At 40.3% G+C, this 18,350-nt stretch overlaps 1 protein-coding gene across 6 annotated transcripts in view; it reads left to right on the top strand.

The window, feature by feature from the left end:
• LOC108679354 (pollen-specific leucine-rich repeat extensin-like protein 2) overlaps positions 1 to 17,936 on the top strand; it is a 29,127-nt gene extending 11,191 nt beyond the window's left edge. For 4 of the 6 annotated variants that reach the window (XM_018167960.2, XM_018167964.2, XM_018167962.2 and 1 more), the window contains exons 2-11: positions 1,658 to 1,758; positions 2,524 to 2,615; positions 5,288 to 5,397; positions 7,214 to 7,336; positions 9,503 to 9,682; positions 10,272 to 11,001; positions 14,632 to 14,967; positions 15,453 to 15,596; positions 16,568 to 16,731; positions 17,246 to 17,936. In XM_018167960.2, coding sequence (XP_018023449.1) covers positions 1,658 to 1,758; positions 2,524 to 2,615; positions 5,288 to 5,397; positions 7,214 to 7,336; positions 9,503 to 9,682; positions 10,272 to 11,001; positions 14,632 to 14,967; positions 15,453 to 15,596; positions 16,568 to 16,731; positions 17,246 to 17,387 — 2,122 coding nt within the window. In that variant the 3' untranslated portion in view covers positions 17,388 to 17,936. The other 2 variants (XM_047884202.1, XM_018167959.1) reach the window with 2 other exon arrangements.
• The last annotated feature ends 414 nt before the right edge of the window (positions 17,937 to 18,350 follow it).

The following is an 18,350-nucleotide window of genomic DNA, read 5'->3' as shown; positions in this document are numbered from 1 at the left end:
TTGCGTCGTATGTTCCGAGAAAAACATCCGCCCTCCCGCCCCATAAAAAATGGAGCAAAAAATTTACACTTTAATTTTTCATCGAGTTAGTTAAATTCAAGTCATTACTGATAATTATTGTGTAAAATGCAGAGAAAAAAATACCATTTGACACGAGTTAGTGAGATGTTTCCAGCAATGGTTGAGGTCAGCACGAATAACCGTGCGTGGAAACATACCAATAAATAATAAAGAAATATAAGTAATACCACCTAAGAACCAATACATTAGTTGTAAACGTCTCTCACTATGTACTAGACTGCATCAGGCGCTACCTCCCGCAAAAGAGTGGCTATTTTGAGTGCATGTCATAACACAAGTGAAGATTCAAAGAAAATTCTTCCTTGTGGTTCGTGGTTTGCAATTTTGCTCTGATAAATGTTTGAGTTGCAGGTGCTCTTGTTCGGGAAATTGTTTCGCGTTTACTGAGGTTCTTAGTGCCATTTATATAATTACTAAGACTTCATTTAATACAAGTGTAGCTCCTAAATATTTCAATTAGTATCATCCTGCTTCCCCCATTTTGCAACTCCATTAGTACGATTGAAATTGCTAATACAAGGCATTAACTTTATTTTGATTTAATCAACTATACCACTTCTCTAATCATTAATATATTATCAGCAGAATGGAATTAGTAGGTTCAAGTTAGGCACGGTATGTGAGTTGGCCATGAGGTTTTAACAGTGTTCGGCCCCCATCGTAAACAATTTAGGTTGCAATTCGTCCTTTGTTTGCACGGGATAACTTTAACTTGCTTGGCCTGTGCTTCTCAGGACGTAAGCAGACGTCGTGGCTCAGAATCTGTGGTCGTTTTTTAATCAGTTTTCGATGAAATTTTATTTTGTTCCACACATTTGTTTGTTGTTTTGTTACATTTGTTTTATCTTGAACTGTTGACCAGTTCGCCATGACATTGTATTAAGTAAATTTGTTTTATCCTCAACTGTTGATCCTTTTATTTGTATCAAATTCAGTACAGAAGCGTGGACCCAATTTTTTTACTCGAGTTCCAGTGTCTGGACCCTCATTAGATTTTCGCCAACCTGACGATCCTACCATTCGTAATTCACTAATTATCCCTTTCTTCCTGTAAATTTATTATCTTATTCATACTTTTCACCAAGTTAATTTAAGTTTGCAGTTTATGCGGCTACTGGGCTGCAACCATGATGATCATCCATGTGTCAAAAGAACGTCAACAATTTTTTGTTTGTTTTTATCGTATCGTATCAAGTCACTATATAATATATTCTAATATCATAACTGTGACTAATATCATAATATCATAACTGTCAGTATTTTATTTGCATCTCTCACTACGTAGGTGTCTGTAAAAATTTTTTATAGTACCGTATCATAACTGTCTATTTTTTATTGTATTTTATCGTTACTGTCTGTATTTTATTGGGATCTCTCACCACGTAGGTGTCTATGTAAAAAATTTTTATAGTATTGTATCATAACTTTAAATTTTTTATTGGCATCTCTCACCACGTAGGTGTCTGTGTAAAAATTTTTTATCGTATCATAAGTGTAATTTTTTAAAGTATTGTATCATAACTGTGTGTATTTTTTTGGGATCTCTGACCACGTAGGTGTCTGTGTGTGCCTGCAGACGCAGTATGGACGCAGACGATGACTGCGCCTACAGAGTAGAGCTCTTCGTGTACGATCTCACCAGGGGCCTCGCTAGGACGCTATCTCCTACCCTTCTGGGTACGAATATTCTCTTATTATTACCATATCTGATAATATTTTGTATATTTTACAATGCAAGTTATTCACAGTGTGTCATACATTACCTAGTTTAAATGAAATTTAGTTATGGCATTGATTTTGCTTGTCCCGTTTTATAGTACGATTGAATAGTAAAGTAAAATCTTGATTATGAAAGATGATACCTATGTAAGTTACTGTAATTTTTCTATTTTCAGAATTTATTGGTTTGTGAGTTTAATTTTTGATCTTCCTATAGATGGTTTTCATCGTTGTGTAAACTAGTTTGTGTAACTTAGTATGAAATCTATTGTGTATTCTTCTTATCTCTGGTTCTCTCGATCAAAATGCTCTCTTCGAGTAAAAATTAACACCATTTTTTCATGATTAGCACAAATTTTATTGCTTTATGATTGTATTGATAGCAGTACAGTACTTAGGTCATTTTAAAACTGGAAATATTATGATATTGTAGTATAATTATGAGAAATAAACACTAAATTAATTGTAGGTGTAAAGCTGAAATGAAGTTCGCATCAATAACCCGAAATTTTGTTCGATTAGCGGAACAAAATGGTTATGTAAAGCACCGATTGTTGAAATTTGCCGATGTTTCGCGTGTCACTTGTGACCTGTATGTATACATATTGATTCACCACAAATATTGCTGCAGATAATAGTGCTGATTTAATTTACATGTTTTACAACACTTTCGATGAATAATCTAGTAGCAATTAAATAACTTGACTTGGCTTGGTTGTTCAGGTAAACAGATCGACGGCGTCTGGCACACCGGCGTCGTTGCGTACGGCAGGGAATACTTCTTCGGCTCTGGTGGCATTGAGTCATGCAAGCCTGTGAGTAAAAATACCCTGCGTGTGATTCATTCCCTCTTAACTTGGTGATTTATTTATTTATTGTGGACAAAATTAAGTCATTTCCTACTTGATGCCTAGACAAATGGTTAGGTTATTTAATGGTGGCATTGAGTCATGCAAGCCTGTGAGTAAAAATACCCAGCGTGTGATCAATTCTCTCTTTAACCTGGTGATTTATGATTTATTGTGGACAAGATTTCGGTCATTTCTTACTTGATGCCTGAACAAATGGTTAGGTTATTTAATGAATTAGGACTAGATGGTGCTGTATTTGTTTGTACGCGTTACCTGTAGAAATGGCCTGCTCAACGTTTACTTAAGCTTTCCGCTATTTAACGCGTGATATTTAATTATGTGTATTGCTCTATCAGACTGTTTGCACCCTTATCGTACAAAGTTGTCAACCAATTGCATTCTTGTTCACTTGTTATTTTTATTTCTATACCTCAGGTATTGTTTCAAATATTCAGGTTTAATTTCCACTTCTCTGTAAGAGTTTACTCGCGTTTGTTTTTGTTTCCATTTCCTACTATTTTCTGCAAAAAATTAAAGTCTGGTAATTGCAGTGCCACCGCTGTGGCATGGCTAAATTAGGCGGGCGCTCGAGTCAGTGGAGCGAGAGTGCAGTGATACTGCGACTGCCGTGGGCCGTGGTCACAGCATTGCCTCTCTCTTGCACTCTCTTCTTTCACTTCTATTCTGTACTTTCGGTGACATTTTTAAACTGCCTCTATTATAAAAATTCAGATTGTTGCTCTCTGATTTTTTGCAAAATTACTCAAATTTTCCATCTAAGTTGGAATAAGTTCTCTTGTCCTGGTCTGTATATAGGACTATTCTTCTGCAACTATTTGAATCGTACAAGCGTTCTAGGTTTATGATCATGTGATACTTGATCATGTAAATGTTATTTTGGAGCAGTTTCTTATGGTTAAAATGGAACTTTGAATAAGTACAGTTGCCATGTTGAAGACTTGGCTTGTGTTGCACGTTGGCCGCGGTGCATCTGCCGGTCGGTTGAGGTCATTGTATCGTAGTGGAACATTCTTTGTTTTAAGGAACTTAGCTCTAAGTGTTCCCGGTGAAACTTCGTTCTAGCTATTCAATCTAAATGGACCAGCGATCCTAATGTAGAGATGTGATAAACAAATATTAAGAAAGATAAGAATTGACAATATTTCTCATCGATTCGATTGTCCCTATCAATTGGCTAGGCGGAAATTATAAATAATCTATACACAGATACGCATCCACTTCATTCAATTGGAAATTATAATTTCATACTTTTTATAATAATCTAAATTTTGCCGTAATATCCACCAGTTAATTTTTTGGCACCCTTATAGAGGGAGACTAGCATTTCATATAATCATTGGAAGCTGCGAGTTTAAGTAGTTCCAGTAGCATAATGTTGTTGCTTTTACCTGCTAAATATCATCAGTTTTTCATTCCCTCGAATGTGCATTCAATATTCCCGAGCGAGCAAAAATTGTAAATAGAATTGCCATGTGTTCTCAATATTGTTTGTTCCTGTCGATTCATTACAGATTGATTTAGATTTGAAGTTTGAAATTGAATTCTTAATCGTTTTTTTTTCTGAAATCTTAAATTTGGATCAGGACAGTGATTCATCTCTCGTGAAAAGATCTTATTTTAGTTCGTGATGTACAGTTTATTCTATTGGCTCCTTTTCTTGTGCCAACCTCGTGTCGCAATGGCTATTCTTTTTGAAGCGATCGAGAAATTGTCCTATCTTATTGTTTTGCTTATGCCTTTTAAAGAAAAGAAGTGTTTTTCGTTCTTTTTCGTCTAACTTTTGCGTGATTCTAGAAGTTCACATTTTACAATATTCGAAGAGGAAATTCGGCAGTGAGAAGTTAAAACTGCTCGCCTCAACTTTGAGGGCTGAGTTAATTCTTATAAATTTTAAATTTTATACTGGTTAGAGCCTACAGATTTTAAACTTGCTAGGTGTTGTGCAGGAAATTCGGCAGTTGCAGATTGTGATGGTGCAAGTATGCCACCTGTTGGTTCAGTGCCAGATGCTCTAAAATTGACTGTGATGAGTTATTCTCAGCGTCTTCCCGCACTCCACACTTGATATAATCCCGCACTCTGTTACTAACTCTATCATTTCATTTATTATAAACTTCGCTTCTATATTGGTCATTTCTTGCCTAACCTAAACTGATTCGATTTGATATGACTGAAGATTCTTCTAATTTTCTGCTTCATATCATTTCAATAAAGACGTGAGTACTTGGCTGCTCAGCTTCATCATATCACGGGTTTTACCATCGAATAGAAATGTCGCTTCAAGTTGTCTGGCGCTCGACCAAAAAGATATCTTCTGGGGAAGCTCTGTGGGGAATTCATCCTCTGAATTTTACGCCCACGCGTGCTGTCGTAGAAATTCGTTGTGGCATTTTTGTCATTATTATCAGAGTGACTTGATAACCTCAGTGTCATTGAAGAATTGTGTCTGTGCATTTCTGCATTTCTGTCATAATTATTAAAGGAACCCAATGATGTAATAAAATTTGATGAGGATCACGACTATAAGAAAAGTATCACTAATTCAGCATCGATTTTCTTTCTATTAAAACTATTTGTGCGCTGATTAATGTTCTGTTACTTGTTGTGTGTTTCAGGGTGGTACAATTTTAGGTGAACCCGATCGTATAGAAGAGTTGGGGGAGTCTCAAGTGCCCTACCAGCTCTTCCTTGAGTACATATTCGGACTCGGGGAGTCTTCCTACAGGTCAGAGTCTTTCGTCTCTGTGCTCTCGTCTTTTTCCATTGCTCTGGTCCCAAACAAGCTAGGGGTAAACTATCGTTATTAATATACATTTTGCGGGATTAATTAAGGTGTAGCTCAAATACTATTTATTATAGAAAATGTGGATGAAATTTTTTGAATGGGTAATTCACAAATTGTGATTTAAACAATGTCATAATTGATCAATTATGCCCTCATGTGATAACGTTTCGACTCTGCCTAATTCAATCCTGAAACAGGAACTTTAACCCTATAGGAGGTATTTTCCTTCTCGTCAGTTTTGGATGTTACGTTTCATGTTGCTTAATTATATAAGGCATGCAGGGGTTGGACAAAATAAGGGAAATACCTGATATTTTCATATCATAATTTTTGAACATGTTATTAACAATGAAAGCGTGACATATTTTCATGTTTTATTGTTTATTGTTACTGCTAATTGATATTTCATCCTTGTACTGGTATTTTTAGTAAATTTGTGTCTTTAACTTAACCTATAAATGGCTAACCTTTCTGACTTTCAAAGAAGCCAAATTGTTGGTATGGCAGGTGCTAGTGTGACAAAAACGTCCCGAATGCTTGACGTTACTAGAGGTACTGCCTCAAAAGTAATGATTGCTTTTGAAAGAGAAGGAAAAACGTCCTCAGCAAAGCACAGGTCTGGCCGAAAGTCGAAGTTGTCTGAAAGAGACCGTCGGTACTTAAATCGAATTATGAGGGATATTCGGAAGTCCACGGCTGTTAGAATTACTGCAGACCTCAGTGGACACCTAAATAACCCAGTTTCCATAAAGACTGTCCGCCGAGAGCTTCGCAGATATGGATTCTATGGAAGAGCTGCTATTAGAAAACCTCTTGGTGTCAAATACAAATGCTTCAAAGCCTTTAGAGCGGTGTAAAAACCTCTAAAATTGGTCCCTCCAGTAGTGAAGAAATGTGATTTTCTCTTAAGAATCATCGTTTACTTTATTTCCAAGTTTTGGCCGAGTTTACGTTTGGAGAATTTGTCATTTAATGCCAAAGTCATTTAGCCAAATGACTCATTTAATCCCGACTGCCTCCTCCCAACCGTAAAACGTGACCGGGGATTTTTGATAATCTGGGATGCTATTTCTTGGGAATGCGGCGGACCAATGATTTCTCTTCATGGAAGATTAACAACCGTGACTATTTAGGAATTTCAAGTTCATCCAATGGTTCAAGCACTGTTTCCGGAGGGGAACGCCATTTATCAAGATAATGCTCCAATCCATACAGCTGGAATTTAAAAAAAATATAACTCAGTACTCACTGCAGTTAATGATAGAGAGCGCATTTTCTCGTCGACTAAAACGATAAGTCGCTGACGGACGGACATGTCGAGCACAATAGTGCATTTTTTTCTATAGATGAGAAAAATGCGCAAGAAATGGCCCGAGGTACATTCTAATGAAGTTAGGATCTAATTTGGCCACCAAAATCACCAGACCTGAATGTTATGAAGCATTTATGGTCGATTTCAGAGATGCAAGTCAGAAGTCGATTTCCTCAGCCATCGTCTTTAAAAGAGCTGGAGGGAGTTTTAACTGAAGAATGTTTAAAATCCCCATGGAAACAATTCACAATTTGTATGAATCAATACCTTAGGGAACTGAGGCTGTAATTGACGCAAAAGTTGGACCTACCCCGTACTAATATATATTTTGTGGAATTCTCGGGTGTTTACCTTATTTTCTCTAACTCCCCCTATGTTTCATAATTATACGTATATATGTTGCATATTTTTACTTGAACTTGGTATCCATTTTCCTTCCCACAGGCCTGGCGCATATGACCTTCTCAAGCACAATTGCAATAATTTCAGTGACGATATAGCTCAGTTCTTGTGTGGACGAGGTATACCTAAAGCCATCTTACAACTGCCCGAAGAAGTCCTTAATACGTGAGTATTAACAGTACCAGTGCATTCTAACAGTACCAATGGTGCTGTGATGCGAAATTTTTATCTCTGTGAGATCCTGTGAACGGAAGTTTGTTGCATTGCTTATTGTTTTGCCTAATATTCTAACGTCTTTCTAGAATCCAGCCACTAGAATATGCACCACAAATCTAATTTTGTTAGTGTGGTTTGCTTAATGGCATTGGTTGTACTATAAGAATCAAGGAAGATCTCAGTCTAGAGATCCTTAAATAGAATTGTTATCGGTTTATCAGGTGTTAGAAGACATCACCACAACTTTTTCGTTGCAGCTGTTGAACTAATATATCAATGATGAGGTAAATATATTAGTGAACACCTTTCATATCATCTACGACTACTCTAATTTTGGCCGTTTTCACATGCATTGGAAATTTTTTTATTCTAGAAGGAAACCTTAACCAAAGACGTATGCTGTCAGTTTATTGAATTTCTCGTTAAATTTAGCTTGCTTGTTGTGTAGCTCTAACGTAATTCTTTACTAACTGCCCTGCATTGTATACTTACACTGAACCTTCTGGCCTCCTTCAGCCCCTTCGGTCAAGCCATCGCGCCCATGTTGGCATCCACGCAGCTGCTCGGTCAAGATCCCATATCTCAGCCTCGTTCACAACGCTAGGCTTCCACTTCGTCATTAATGTGTATTATAAGCTAATACGTTATTTTTAAAGTACTTCTCTTCGATATAGGCCGTTAAAGAATCGTCTAAGTTGTGTAATGTGTAGTATGCAACGTCTGGCTCTCACTGCGTCCTTGTTGGGGGCTTTCAGCCAAATGCGTGATTTGAAAACATATACTCTCCTTCTATAGAGAAGTCGTTGACGTGTTATATCTGCGTCGTACGTTATGTTAGGTTTCTGCTGCACAGAAATTCTGGTTGCAAGTCTGAAATTGACGCGGGGTTATCACTTATCAGCTACTCCAATATGTACTACAATCAATTGTTAGGGAGTTATGAATACTTCGCGTTATTTGTTGGAATTGGTAACTAAACTTAAAATTCTGAAAGGATTCAATTGTTACGTGACGTATATTTAAGCATTCAACATAAAATCGCGTAACTTAATATTACTTTGTTATTCTGATTTAATCGGATCTTATTACTGAATGGTACTCTTTTGCGCAAGAAAGCAAAACATTAAATTATTGCAGAACCTAACGTAGGTTCATGAATACTCGTGTGTAAGCCTTTGCAAACGCTTCACTGAGAATAAGATATAACTTACGTGTCACTATCAATACGAATTAGTCTTTACTTCCCAAAGAATAAAACTACGTAGGCTTTACTGGGAAATCTTCCCATGCCTCTGTACCTCAATAGCAAAATATGAATTAAATCCTACGAACTTTGCTCGTTTGATTTACCTTTCTGCGCCTACTTTCAAATTGTACTATATGTTTGTTTATGTTTTGCTAATTTTGTTAACATTTTATCGTTTGAAGTTTTTCGTAGAGCCATCTAAATTTTCGTGCCTAATTCGTGTGCAGTGTTTTTAGAATTCTGTAAACTGGTATCTAATTAAATTTCTTGGGAGTTAGCTTCCAACAATGCGTAATTGATACTCTTAACCCTCTACCGCCTAACACGAGTAACCGGAGCTATATTGTCACAAGCCTACTTCCCAAAAAAGAAACGTTCTAGTGAAAGTAAAACGACTGACTTGCACTGATGGTTGCCGCCCCGTACGACAACTTTAAAATGTTCTCTGATGCGTTCAAACGTCCTCAGGCTGCTACACTCAATAGTTTACGTACCTATAATTTAAGTTGAAAGTTATATAGCCGGATAGTGATCTACGGCGGTAGAGGGTTAACATAGTCATTTTCATGACTGTATCCATTACTCGAAGATTAAGTTCCTTAGGTTCATGTTTGAAAGTCACGAAAATTGTTAATAAATACAATAGACGAGTTAGCTCAAAAGTTTACATTAAATCCGTGAATGTCATTATTGAATCTTTTGTGTATATTTTCACAACGGTTTACATTCATGATGATAAGATCCATTCTAATTGTCGTTTCTATCGGCTTTTAGTTTCATATTTACTTATGTAGCAGATTTGTTTCTTTTAATTGTTATGTAAAGTTTTCTTGAATATCAGCTTGATTATTTCTAATTGTTACGTCCAGTCCTCTTGGCATCACTCTGAACGACGCCCTCAAGAAGCTAGAGCTCAAGCACGCCAGTTCTCGCAGTATCAGCTTCGGGCCGTTGTCGAGCAGCGCCCTCGGGCCCGCCATTAGCGTGGTGCGCACCTCTTACGAAGACCCAGAGTTCGATGCCCTTAACGACGCCATCGAGCAAGTCAGGTGAGGACTACCAGAGTTCGAGGCCCTCAACGACGCCATCGAGCAAGTCAGGTGAGAACCGTCAGAGTTCGAGGCACTTAACGACGCCATCGAGCAAGCCTGTTGAGGGTCACGTGATCAAGGCGATGTTTGTTTGATGTCTGAGGTGACCTGCTTCATCATATTAATCTTATGAGGTTTTGTTTTAGTTGAGACCAAAAATGACGTAAAGCATTTGAAGGCGATTTGGCCGAAGAGATGTCAGTTTACTAGCTGTATTGACATACTCCATCAAGAGTAATCAATTGGTATTTTCTTCGATTAATGAAGTCACTAAATAATGAAAGGTTTGGCCGGGGTGGTGACTGATTGACAGCTTTGACGGATGTTAAATTTGAGCATTAAATTACGAATATATTAGGTAAGATTGATGTGGCAGGGGTGATGTTCATCATTTGATTGCTGTAATGACCCATTACGTCTGAGAAATCCTTTCAAATATTTCGCGGATTATGCTTCCCCTTGAAATATACTCGCACATTGATGTGCGTCATGAAAGAATGTAATATCTTAGCTTCAGCGGATTTTCAACTTTTGTTTTTCTTTCCAGACACAACTCGGTGTTATTAGAAAAACGACGCAACTCCTTGAACGATAAGCTATCAAAAAAAGAACGTAAGGAAAGACGTCGCGAGAAACGAGAGCGAAAAGAGCAACGACGGAGAGCGCGTTCCGAAGCCAGCAACGAAAGAATACACAAGAATAAAAAGAGCAAACCTCCATTACCACCTTCCGACAGTCCTGGCAATTCTTCCTTGTCCACATCTTTTTCTCTACACACCCGTGACAGCTTTAACGATCTCGGCAGCCGTCATTCCCAAGAAGAAGACGAACTCCCAGAAGACGAATTTTTCATTGCAAGGGACACCCCTTCTGCTGCACCTCAAAGTAGCGTAGACCATTGCCAAAACAACGCGTTTACTGAGACTGTAGACGACACCACAGCTTCAGTTGAAGGCTTAAGTCTCTCCGAGAACGCCGCGTCTGGCGACTGGGAGCCCGTGGATGACTTTTGGGGCCAGCAAGCTCCCGACAGTCCGATAGTTGTCCGCCGTCCATCGCCTTACCATCCTTCTACCACAGATCCTGAGTTGCCTGCCGCATCCTCTGAGCAATATCCTGATTCTCCCTCCCCTCCACACACTCATTTTACAGACATGGAAGACGCTCCTCCTTCCGAGGCTGTCGAGAGATCGGCTGCCCCACCAGCCTCAGCTGCTGAGCCTGAGGAACCTGAGGTCCAGAGAGAGCCCCCAATTCTGTTCAAGGAAGACGTTGATGTGAGTATTGAGGATATCACTAATCCTTTGCGCTGCAGAGTGTCTTCCTCACTAATCTGTGACTCTTCTCCGTCTCCTTCCCCTCCTTCATCTCCAATCCTGCTGCAATCCTTTGATCCTCTGCTTGACTCACATTCCGCTACTACGTCTCCTGTTCTTCGTTACTCTCGCTCTTCCCTGTCCATTTCCTCGTCACCTAACAGTTGGTCGAGGGCTTCAAGATCTCGCTCGTCTTCGGCCTCTGATAAAGAGTTTGAGGAACTTCGAGCTCAAGAGAAAGTTCTTGAAAGTAAATTGTCCACAGAAATCCCATTGGAAATCAATGATCTGAATATCAACGGAAAAAAAGTTGCGCAAATTAAGGCACGTGAAAATTCCCCAGAATATACTAACAAAAAAAATGAGAAGAACCAGCAAGGTGAGAAAGTGCTGGGAAAAGAAGATTGTTCTCCGAAATCCATCACAGATAAGCCAGAAAAAATAATTGATCTGAGTTACCTAGGTACTTCAGGGAAACCAAGTGTAACATTGGGAAAGCAAACAGGAAGTGCAAGAGAAGCAATAAGGGAACAGAATACAACGAACAGCAATAGAAAAATTGACATCAAAAATGTAAACGCTTCATTAGACGACTCAAAGCGCCTTACGAACCGGCTTTCAGAAAATGAGAGTTTCAAAATCAAATCTATCCCCAGTAAAGTAGGACCTGAACACAGCAACGAAAAAATGGCTAAAAATAAACCACAACTTATGAAAACACTCCCCGACAATCGTAATGAACCGAAGTCAAATATTGTAACACCACGAGAGAACCGGAATACACAATTACCACCTGAAGGAAAAACGAATGATGTAACATTTAATCCAAATTCGCTAGAAGTAACTCGTGAAATAAACCCTCCCATCGTTGCAGCAAAGACGAGGGCTGCTCAAGCCCAAGTCATCAGTAAGCTGAAACCAAAGCACTCGATTGACACTAGCAGCGATAAGAGCCCCAGCTGTGGCGTTCAGAGGTTACAAAATACGCAAATATCCGCTGAAGATGCACCCCGAATGGTTAAGCCGAAGGACCTGGCAATCCCAATTCTTGATGAACCCGACACTTCATTTGCAGAATTCAACATGAAAAACTCCTCAGTTGATGAAGATCATTCTTCCTCCATGCCTTCGACTCCATTGAAACAACCCGCTGAGCAGGCCCCGTTGAGAAGAAATTTGACCGAAGACATTGCGAGGTTCTTGAAGCGAACGGCCCCTTCGGAAGTAGCAAAGCGTTTCAGCTGCCCTATTGACAGTGAAAAGCAGGTGCCGCTTCTTGTTAAACAGGAGCAGACTACCATAAATTTTCCTGCCAAAAATGCGAAGCCAGGTAGTCCTCAAGATGTTCCATCCGAACACGCACATCATACAAAAAATGAATCTGGAAAAGGTGTCAAGCCAACAGGAAAACCGTCAGTTTCGATTCGTGAAAAAGAAGAATTTCATCCCTCAAACGATATTACATCTAACTTGCCATCACAGGAAAGAATCAGAATGACAAACCTCATAAAAGAAACGGAATTGCCTTCCAAAAAAAATACCCAAGTCTCTGTTGGCTCTCATTTTGAAGGCCCAGAAATAAATTTTGATGAATTAGGAGGCGAAGCGCCAACTTCAAGAAATATCGCGAAATTCCGTGGTGTAGATAGCACAATGATTCCCAGATCGGCTGTCACTAGTTCGAATCCACCGTTGAATTCATGTCGTCCTCCTTTGCAGTCGCAGAACGTGACAGCTCCTCGTACCTTCATAGTTCGGCCAACTAGTGCCATAGTTAGGCCATCTACAGTAAATAATTTCCGTCAAGCGTCTCCAAATTTGGGTGCTTCCTCTCTTCGTGGTTTTCGACCGGTTGCTGTACCTCCTAGCGGTGTATCTGCCGGAATTGGCCAACCTCCTCCTTACCGTCGTCCGAATGCAACGTCAGTGCGTCCGGGCGTTCCCCGCATGGATTTAATAACCCAACATGCCGGTCACTTCATTCGCCCCGCCCCTGTGGTAGGTTCTCTTCCTTCAACAGCTGCCCCGGTCGCTCCTACACTGCAAGGTCCTGTGCAGGGAGTCACGCAGCCTGATCATGTCACCCAACCGAACGGGGTCATCAGCGGAGGTGTTCCTAAAGAGAACGTTATAGTTGATACTAGGGGTTCGGTTATCAGTACTGCCAATTCCAATGCAACCGCAACGTTTAATGGCCCACCGAAAAAAGTTGATGTTGCTCCAACTGCCGAAAGAACCATGCCGCATCCTCCCGCAGCTGCCGTAGAACTTGACCCCAACGACGGCGTAAGCCCAGCTGAGGCTGTTATAGAAACAAAGTTTCATATCTATCCGCCGGAGTACTACGCGCGACAGTCCAACGGAAGTTGTGTTTCACCGCCGGGCTCAACGGATCGCTCGTCCTATGAAACTTCACGCGATTCATCAGCATCTAGCCTTTGTCGTTCATCGACATCATCGTCATCTATGTCTTTTGGGTCGTCCTACTACATGCTGTATGTTGTGGATCCCATTGAGAGACCAGCGACTCCTCACGAATCTCTGTCTTCCCCTGAAACCTCACCAACACCTGACGACGCAGCGCAAAGTACTAGATCCTCACCTACCCACCTTGGTCTTGCTAAGAGCGAGTCGAATAGCTCGGTGATCAGTTTCCGTACCATAACACCTGAGCCTGATTATTTTGATGACAATGATAAAGCCTTTCGCATGCTCCGGGGCTTGTCTCGTGTTTCTTCAGACGATTCTCTTGATCTTGATGGGTCAAGATCTACGTCTCGAGACTCGGGCGGTACACTGAAACTTTCACGCAGCGGTTCCGGGAAAGACTGGAGAAAAAGTAAACTTTCGAGTTTTCGGGACCAAAGAAAAGTCTCTCGCCATCGCTCGCAGCCATCGTCTCCTGCGAGGCCGTCTCCAGAGTTGTCCCGGGCGTGCTCTTTAGAATCGCTGAGCTCTTTACTGCGCCGGGTTCCACGGGCCCCGTCCACAGTGACATCACTCTCCTCCCTTGACCTCCCAGTGCTTTCCCGTTCTCGCTCACCTCCAGTTCTGGATACTGACCGCCCTCCTTCCACCGATTCCCTCATCCTTTTTCCTGAAGATGAAGAAGAAGGCGAAGAACCATCGGTTCTCTTCAGGCCTGTACCTCGCTACGCTGGCTCTACATCTCCCTCATCACTGCCGTCCTTGCTGTGTTACTTGGGGCCCTCTCACTCACGTGAGGCGCCCTTCACCTTTACGGCTATAGCTTCTCAGGTAGGCGCCGCCTGGCCTTCCCGTCTGCTTGCTTCCTTCCAACCTGCGACTTGCTTGCCACCCTTCATCTTTACAAACCTATTCCATGTTACTAATTTCATCGGTGATAATGTTGATCTCTTTACTTATTTATTTCCACATTTTTAATAAATTCTAATAATTAATTACAGCATTCTATGTTGATACGTGTGAAAAAGTTCCACTTTATCACGTAAAATCTGATATAAATGACAATAATCACTCGTAAATTATATTCCAAGATTTTATTGATTGCATTTGATGGCTGAAAATCTTTGGCTGTTTTGAAAAAAAATTAAATCATTTTATTTACAGGCTCGTCGAGACTTCGACGAGTTAGTTGGGTGCTGCATGCACCAGCTCTCGCCAGAGGAGCAGCAGCACATGGAGGAACTGCGTGCGTACGTCGTCGAGGACGACGGAGCGTGGGCGCTTGGCGAAAATTTCGGTGATCTTTTCACGCGGATTTTCCACGACCCTAACATTCCAGACACCGCTCGGCTCCATCTGACACGCATTCTTGCCGTGGCCGCTCTCAAGGACGATGTGATTCTCCTGCTACACCAGGACAGGAAAGATCACACCATCATGAACTTCGCCAATAAAGTCGAGCATCTCTCACCTGAGCTGCAAGAAGCCATCGCTCTTTTCGTGAGTTAGATTAAGAATAGAACGATGGTTTGACCTTATGAATCCCGCCGGTCTAGATGTCCTGGTCAGAATCGGTATCTGCTTTTTCAGGATTACTTCTCCTTTTCATTTTTCTTCAGTTATGTATTTCTATCAGCTTGTTTTCTTAAAAAAGCAGAACATCATAGTATAATGTAGTTGTTATTATTTTAATATCCTTTTTGTGATTCACGAAACAAGATTTGAGATTTTGATATGATTAGCACATTCCTCGCATATCGGGAATGAGTTTCTCCAGTAATACTGCATGTCACCACCGCCCTCTACCGAATGTTAATTGATTGGGAATTACTATAATTCCACTGTTCGTACTGCCGTGGATCAATGCGGAGTAATTAAGAGATTTGAGCATTGTTATGTTTATCATGATTTCTTGTCTAAAAGAATAAGGATTATAATATTGCTATAGGATTGTCATTCCTCAAACAATGTTTCTATGTTACCAGTTCTGCAACATGTTCGAACACTTGAGCCCGTCCGAGTGGCTACTCTATATCAGCGAGTGGACCCAGGAAAGTTCGATGCCGATCAGCAACATTCGCGTCACCACCAAAGTGGCCGTCAACGCACTTTTGCATCCTAGCGAGCGGGTGAGAATTGAGCTCTTTGAACTCGGCTACTCAGAGCACATCTTACTAGCAGCATGTTGGTTTAGCAGTCAGTGGTTCCCAAAGTGGGCGGTACCACCCTCCTGGGGGCGGTGGAAAGATCTGGGGGGCGGTGCAGTTCAAATTGCAGCATACTAAATTGCAAGAAAGAGGTCTTCGTTTCCAAATGTGTCTGTGGGGGCGCCAAGGGGTCGCCAGCCTATAAAAGTTTGGGAACCACTGGTTTGGCTGATATTGGGACCTCATACCACCATGTTGGCTTGCCAGCATGTTGTGACTTCTTACCAAACTTGACATAGCTCTGAACTATGTTGGTGCATTTTTATTTTTTTCGTAACGCTAATAAACTTTTCAAGTCAATCTTCTGAGACTCTTCCTACATCGTACCAGTTACTGTTAAACAAACAAACAAAAAAACTTTTTTAGATAATTCCCTCGATTTTATGTATGGCTTAGCTGAGGACATTTCTTGCTGGAACCTCTAGACTCGGTAGTCCACAAACAACATATCGGACGAACAGCGATGGTTCAAGCCGGTGCGGTTGGTTGCTTTCGTGCTCAGCGCAAGCTTCACAGAAACAACTTAGCTCCTACAATAAGCATAGGATTTTTTCATTCAAACCGTTTTGCAATGTGTAAAGAATTTATTTTGATTTCAAAAATCGATTATTTAAAGTTTAATTCCATTATGGCCTCCTCAAGAGAGTATATCTTCAGGTGCGAACAGCGACGTCGATTATTGACTAGATAGTTTATTGCGGGTTCTCACATATAGGTACTATACCTAAATGCTAAAATTTTTTAGTTTTTCTTTTCGCAGTTGAACTTCTTGTGTAATTAATGTATATAAACATTATCTTATGAACGCTGGCCCTTGCCATACCATTTATGATGGTGAGTTGTGCTATGGAACCTACGCTTGTAGCTTTCTGAGATGTGGGCCTGACTTGCAGGTACAGAACTACGGCACTGCCCTCATGTACAACCTCGGCACGAAGGAGGTCAAGACGGTCGTGTTCGATGACGTAGCTCCTGAACTGGCTATGGCCATCCTGCAGTTCTTCAACACGAAGCCTAAGGAGGAGCTTCTTTGGCGCACCATCACTGCTCTCTGCAGGTGAATTCATTTTCTGAAGAGTTATCGAAGCATTGGTCCACGACCGTGCTGGCGATGCGCTTTAAAAATATTCTCACTTGCCGTGAATCGAACCAACGCATTGTTGTCTAGTGCTGTAGTAGCCATGCACGGATAGAACATGGTAATCTGCATGACTGATTTTCGTTGTTCTGCTATGTTCTCCTCCCTTCATAAGCAATGTAGGGAAATTGAATATTTATGTTCGATAACATCGTGGCAAATTGTTCGCCATTGAAATCGTATTTTGTTTTGAAGTAACTTAATATCTTCCAATATTTTACTGAAGCAATGTAGTATTCGACCGAAAGCAGTTGGCTTTAATACTCAAAATGATAACAATCATATTAGCCATGAAAATTTGATATTAACAGTTGAGTTTCTTTATATTCTCTAAAGTCACCTCAACGGAGTTAGTGGTTAACGTGAGCATTTAGTGTTTCCCGTGCAGTATACAATTTAATTTTTTTTACCACTAACGCACGGTATTGTTCAGATTTTGCTACGCGTCCAACGAAGTGCCTTCCCTCATCAAAATGATCGGGCCAGAGCCGTCCATGTTCAAGGGGATCAGCGAGAGGGTCGATTCCGTCATCGACGAGATCAACGCCAAGCTGAGCAGGGTTCGCCTCTTCTAGTTGTTTTTTTTTTGCTAACTGGTGCTTTGTGTGGTCAAATTGCTCTAGATTTTTATTTCATACTTCATTAGCAGCTTAAGGTTGTTGTCGAGCCTCCATAACTTATTTCCGTCGTGGGGTTTAAGTTATTCGTTATTCAATTGTCAATATTCGTTCAAAATTCTAATGGATAAATTTAATTATAATCACAGTGGCCAACGAAGATCGAAGATATTCATTAGTCTCTTTGGCTAAAGCGTACAAGGGTTTGTGCAAAGGTTATTGTTGATAGCTCAACGTAACGAGACAAAAGTGTGACGAGACAAAATTTAACACGAAATCTTCTTTGTAACTGATGTCCGGCCAATTCAACGAATTATTCACACTCGATGAGAAGGTTACATAGCGTGCTTTTAAATATTAAGCGATGTTAACTTTACACAATTACGATATGAACACAGAACGAAGCTTGGCTTCTCAATAGTTGAGATTTACCTGCGTCGAATTTTCTGCGATCGCTCACTGGTTTTGTAATAATTTTTGAAATGCAATAATAAATGCGTAATAATTTGTTGTATTTATTGCATCAGGCAAATGTTAGACGAATATGAAATATGCCAGGTAACTGAAGGAATAATTTATTACAATGTAACAATGGTGACCTCGAACTGGTGGGGGATCATACAACCTCTCCGGTAAATACGAATATACTCAGTGAAATAATAGCCCCCAAATGAACGAATTTAATAAGTATCTTGGTAATTTACATGAGCGTCCATGAATGAAAGTTTGTCGAGATTTATTTTAGCGTGTATAATCCAGGATTATTCAAATTATTCCGAATAATAACCTAAGCTCTTAATCAACTGAAATGCGGTTCAAATATTTTGATAATTGATCTAATTGCTTGCCGATGAAAGATTGAGAACATTTTTTATTCAATTGACATCTTGTATTCCAGAGTTGTTAACTTCTCGGAAAAAT

The sequence above is a fragment of the Hyalella azteca genome, unplaced genomic scaffold (assembly GCF_000764305.2).
Source record: "Hyalella azteca isolate HAZT.00-mixed unplaced genomic scaffold, Hazt_2.0.2 contig14857, whole genome shotgun sequence".
Lineage (NCBI taxonomy): Eukaryota > Metazoa > Arthropoda > Malacostraca > Amphipoda > Hyalellidae > Hyalella > Hyalella azteca.
The sequence above is the reverse complement of the archived record's forward strand: the minus strand, read 5'-3'. Positions and strand labels throughout refer to the sequence as shown.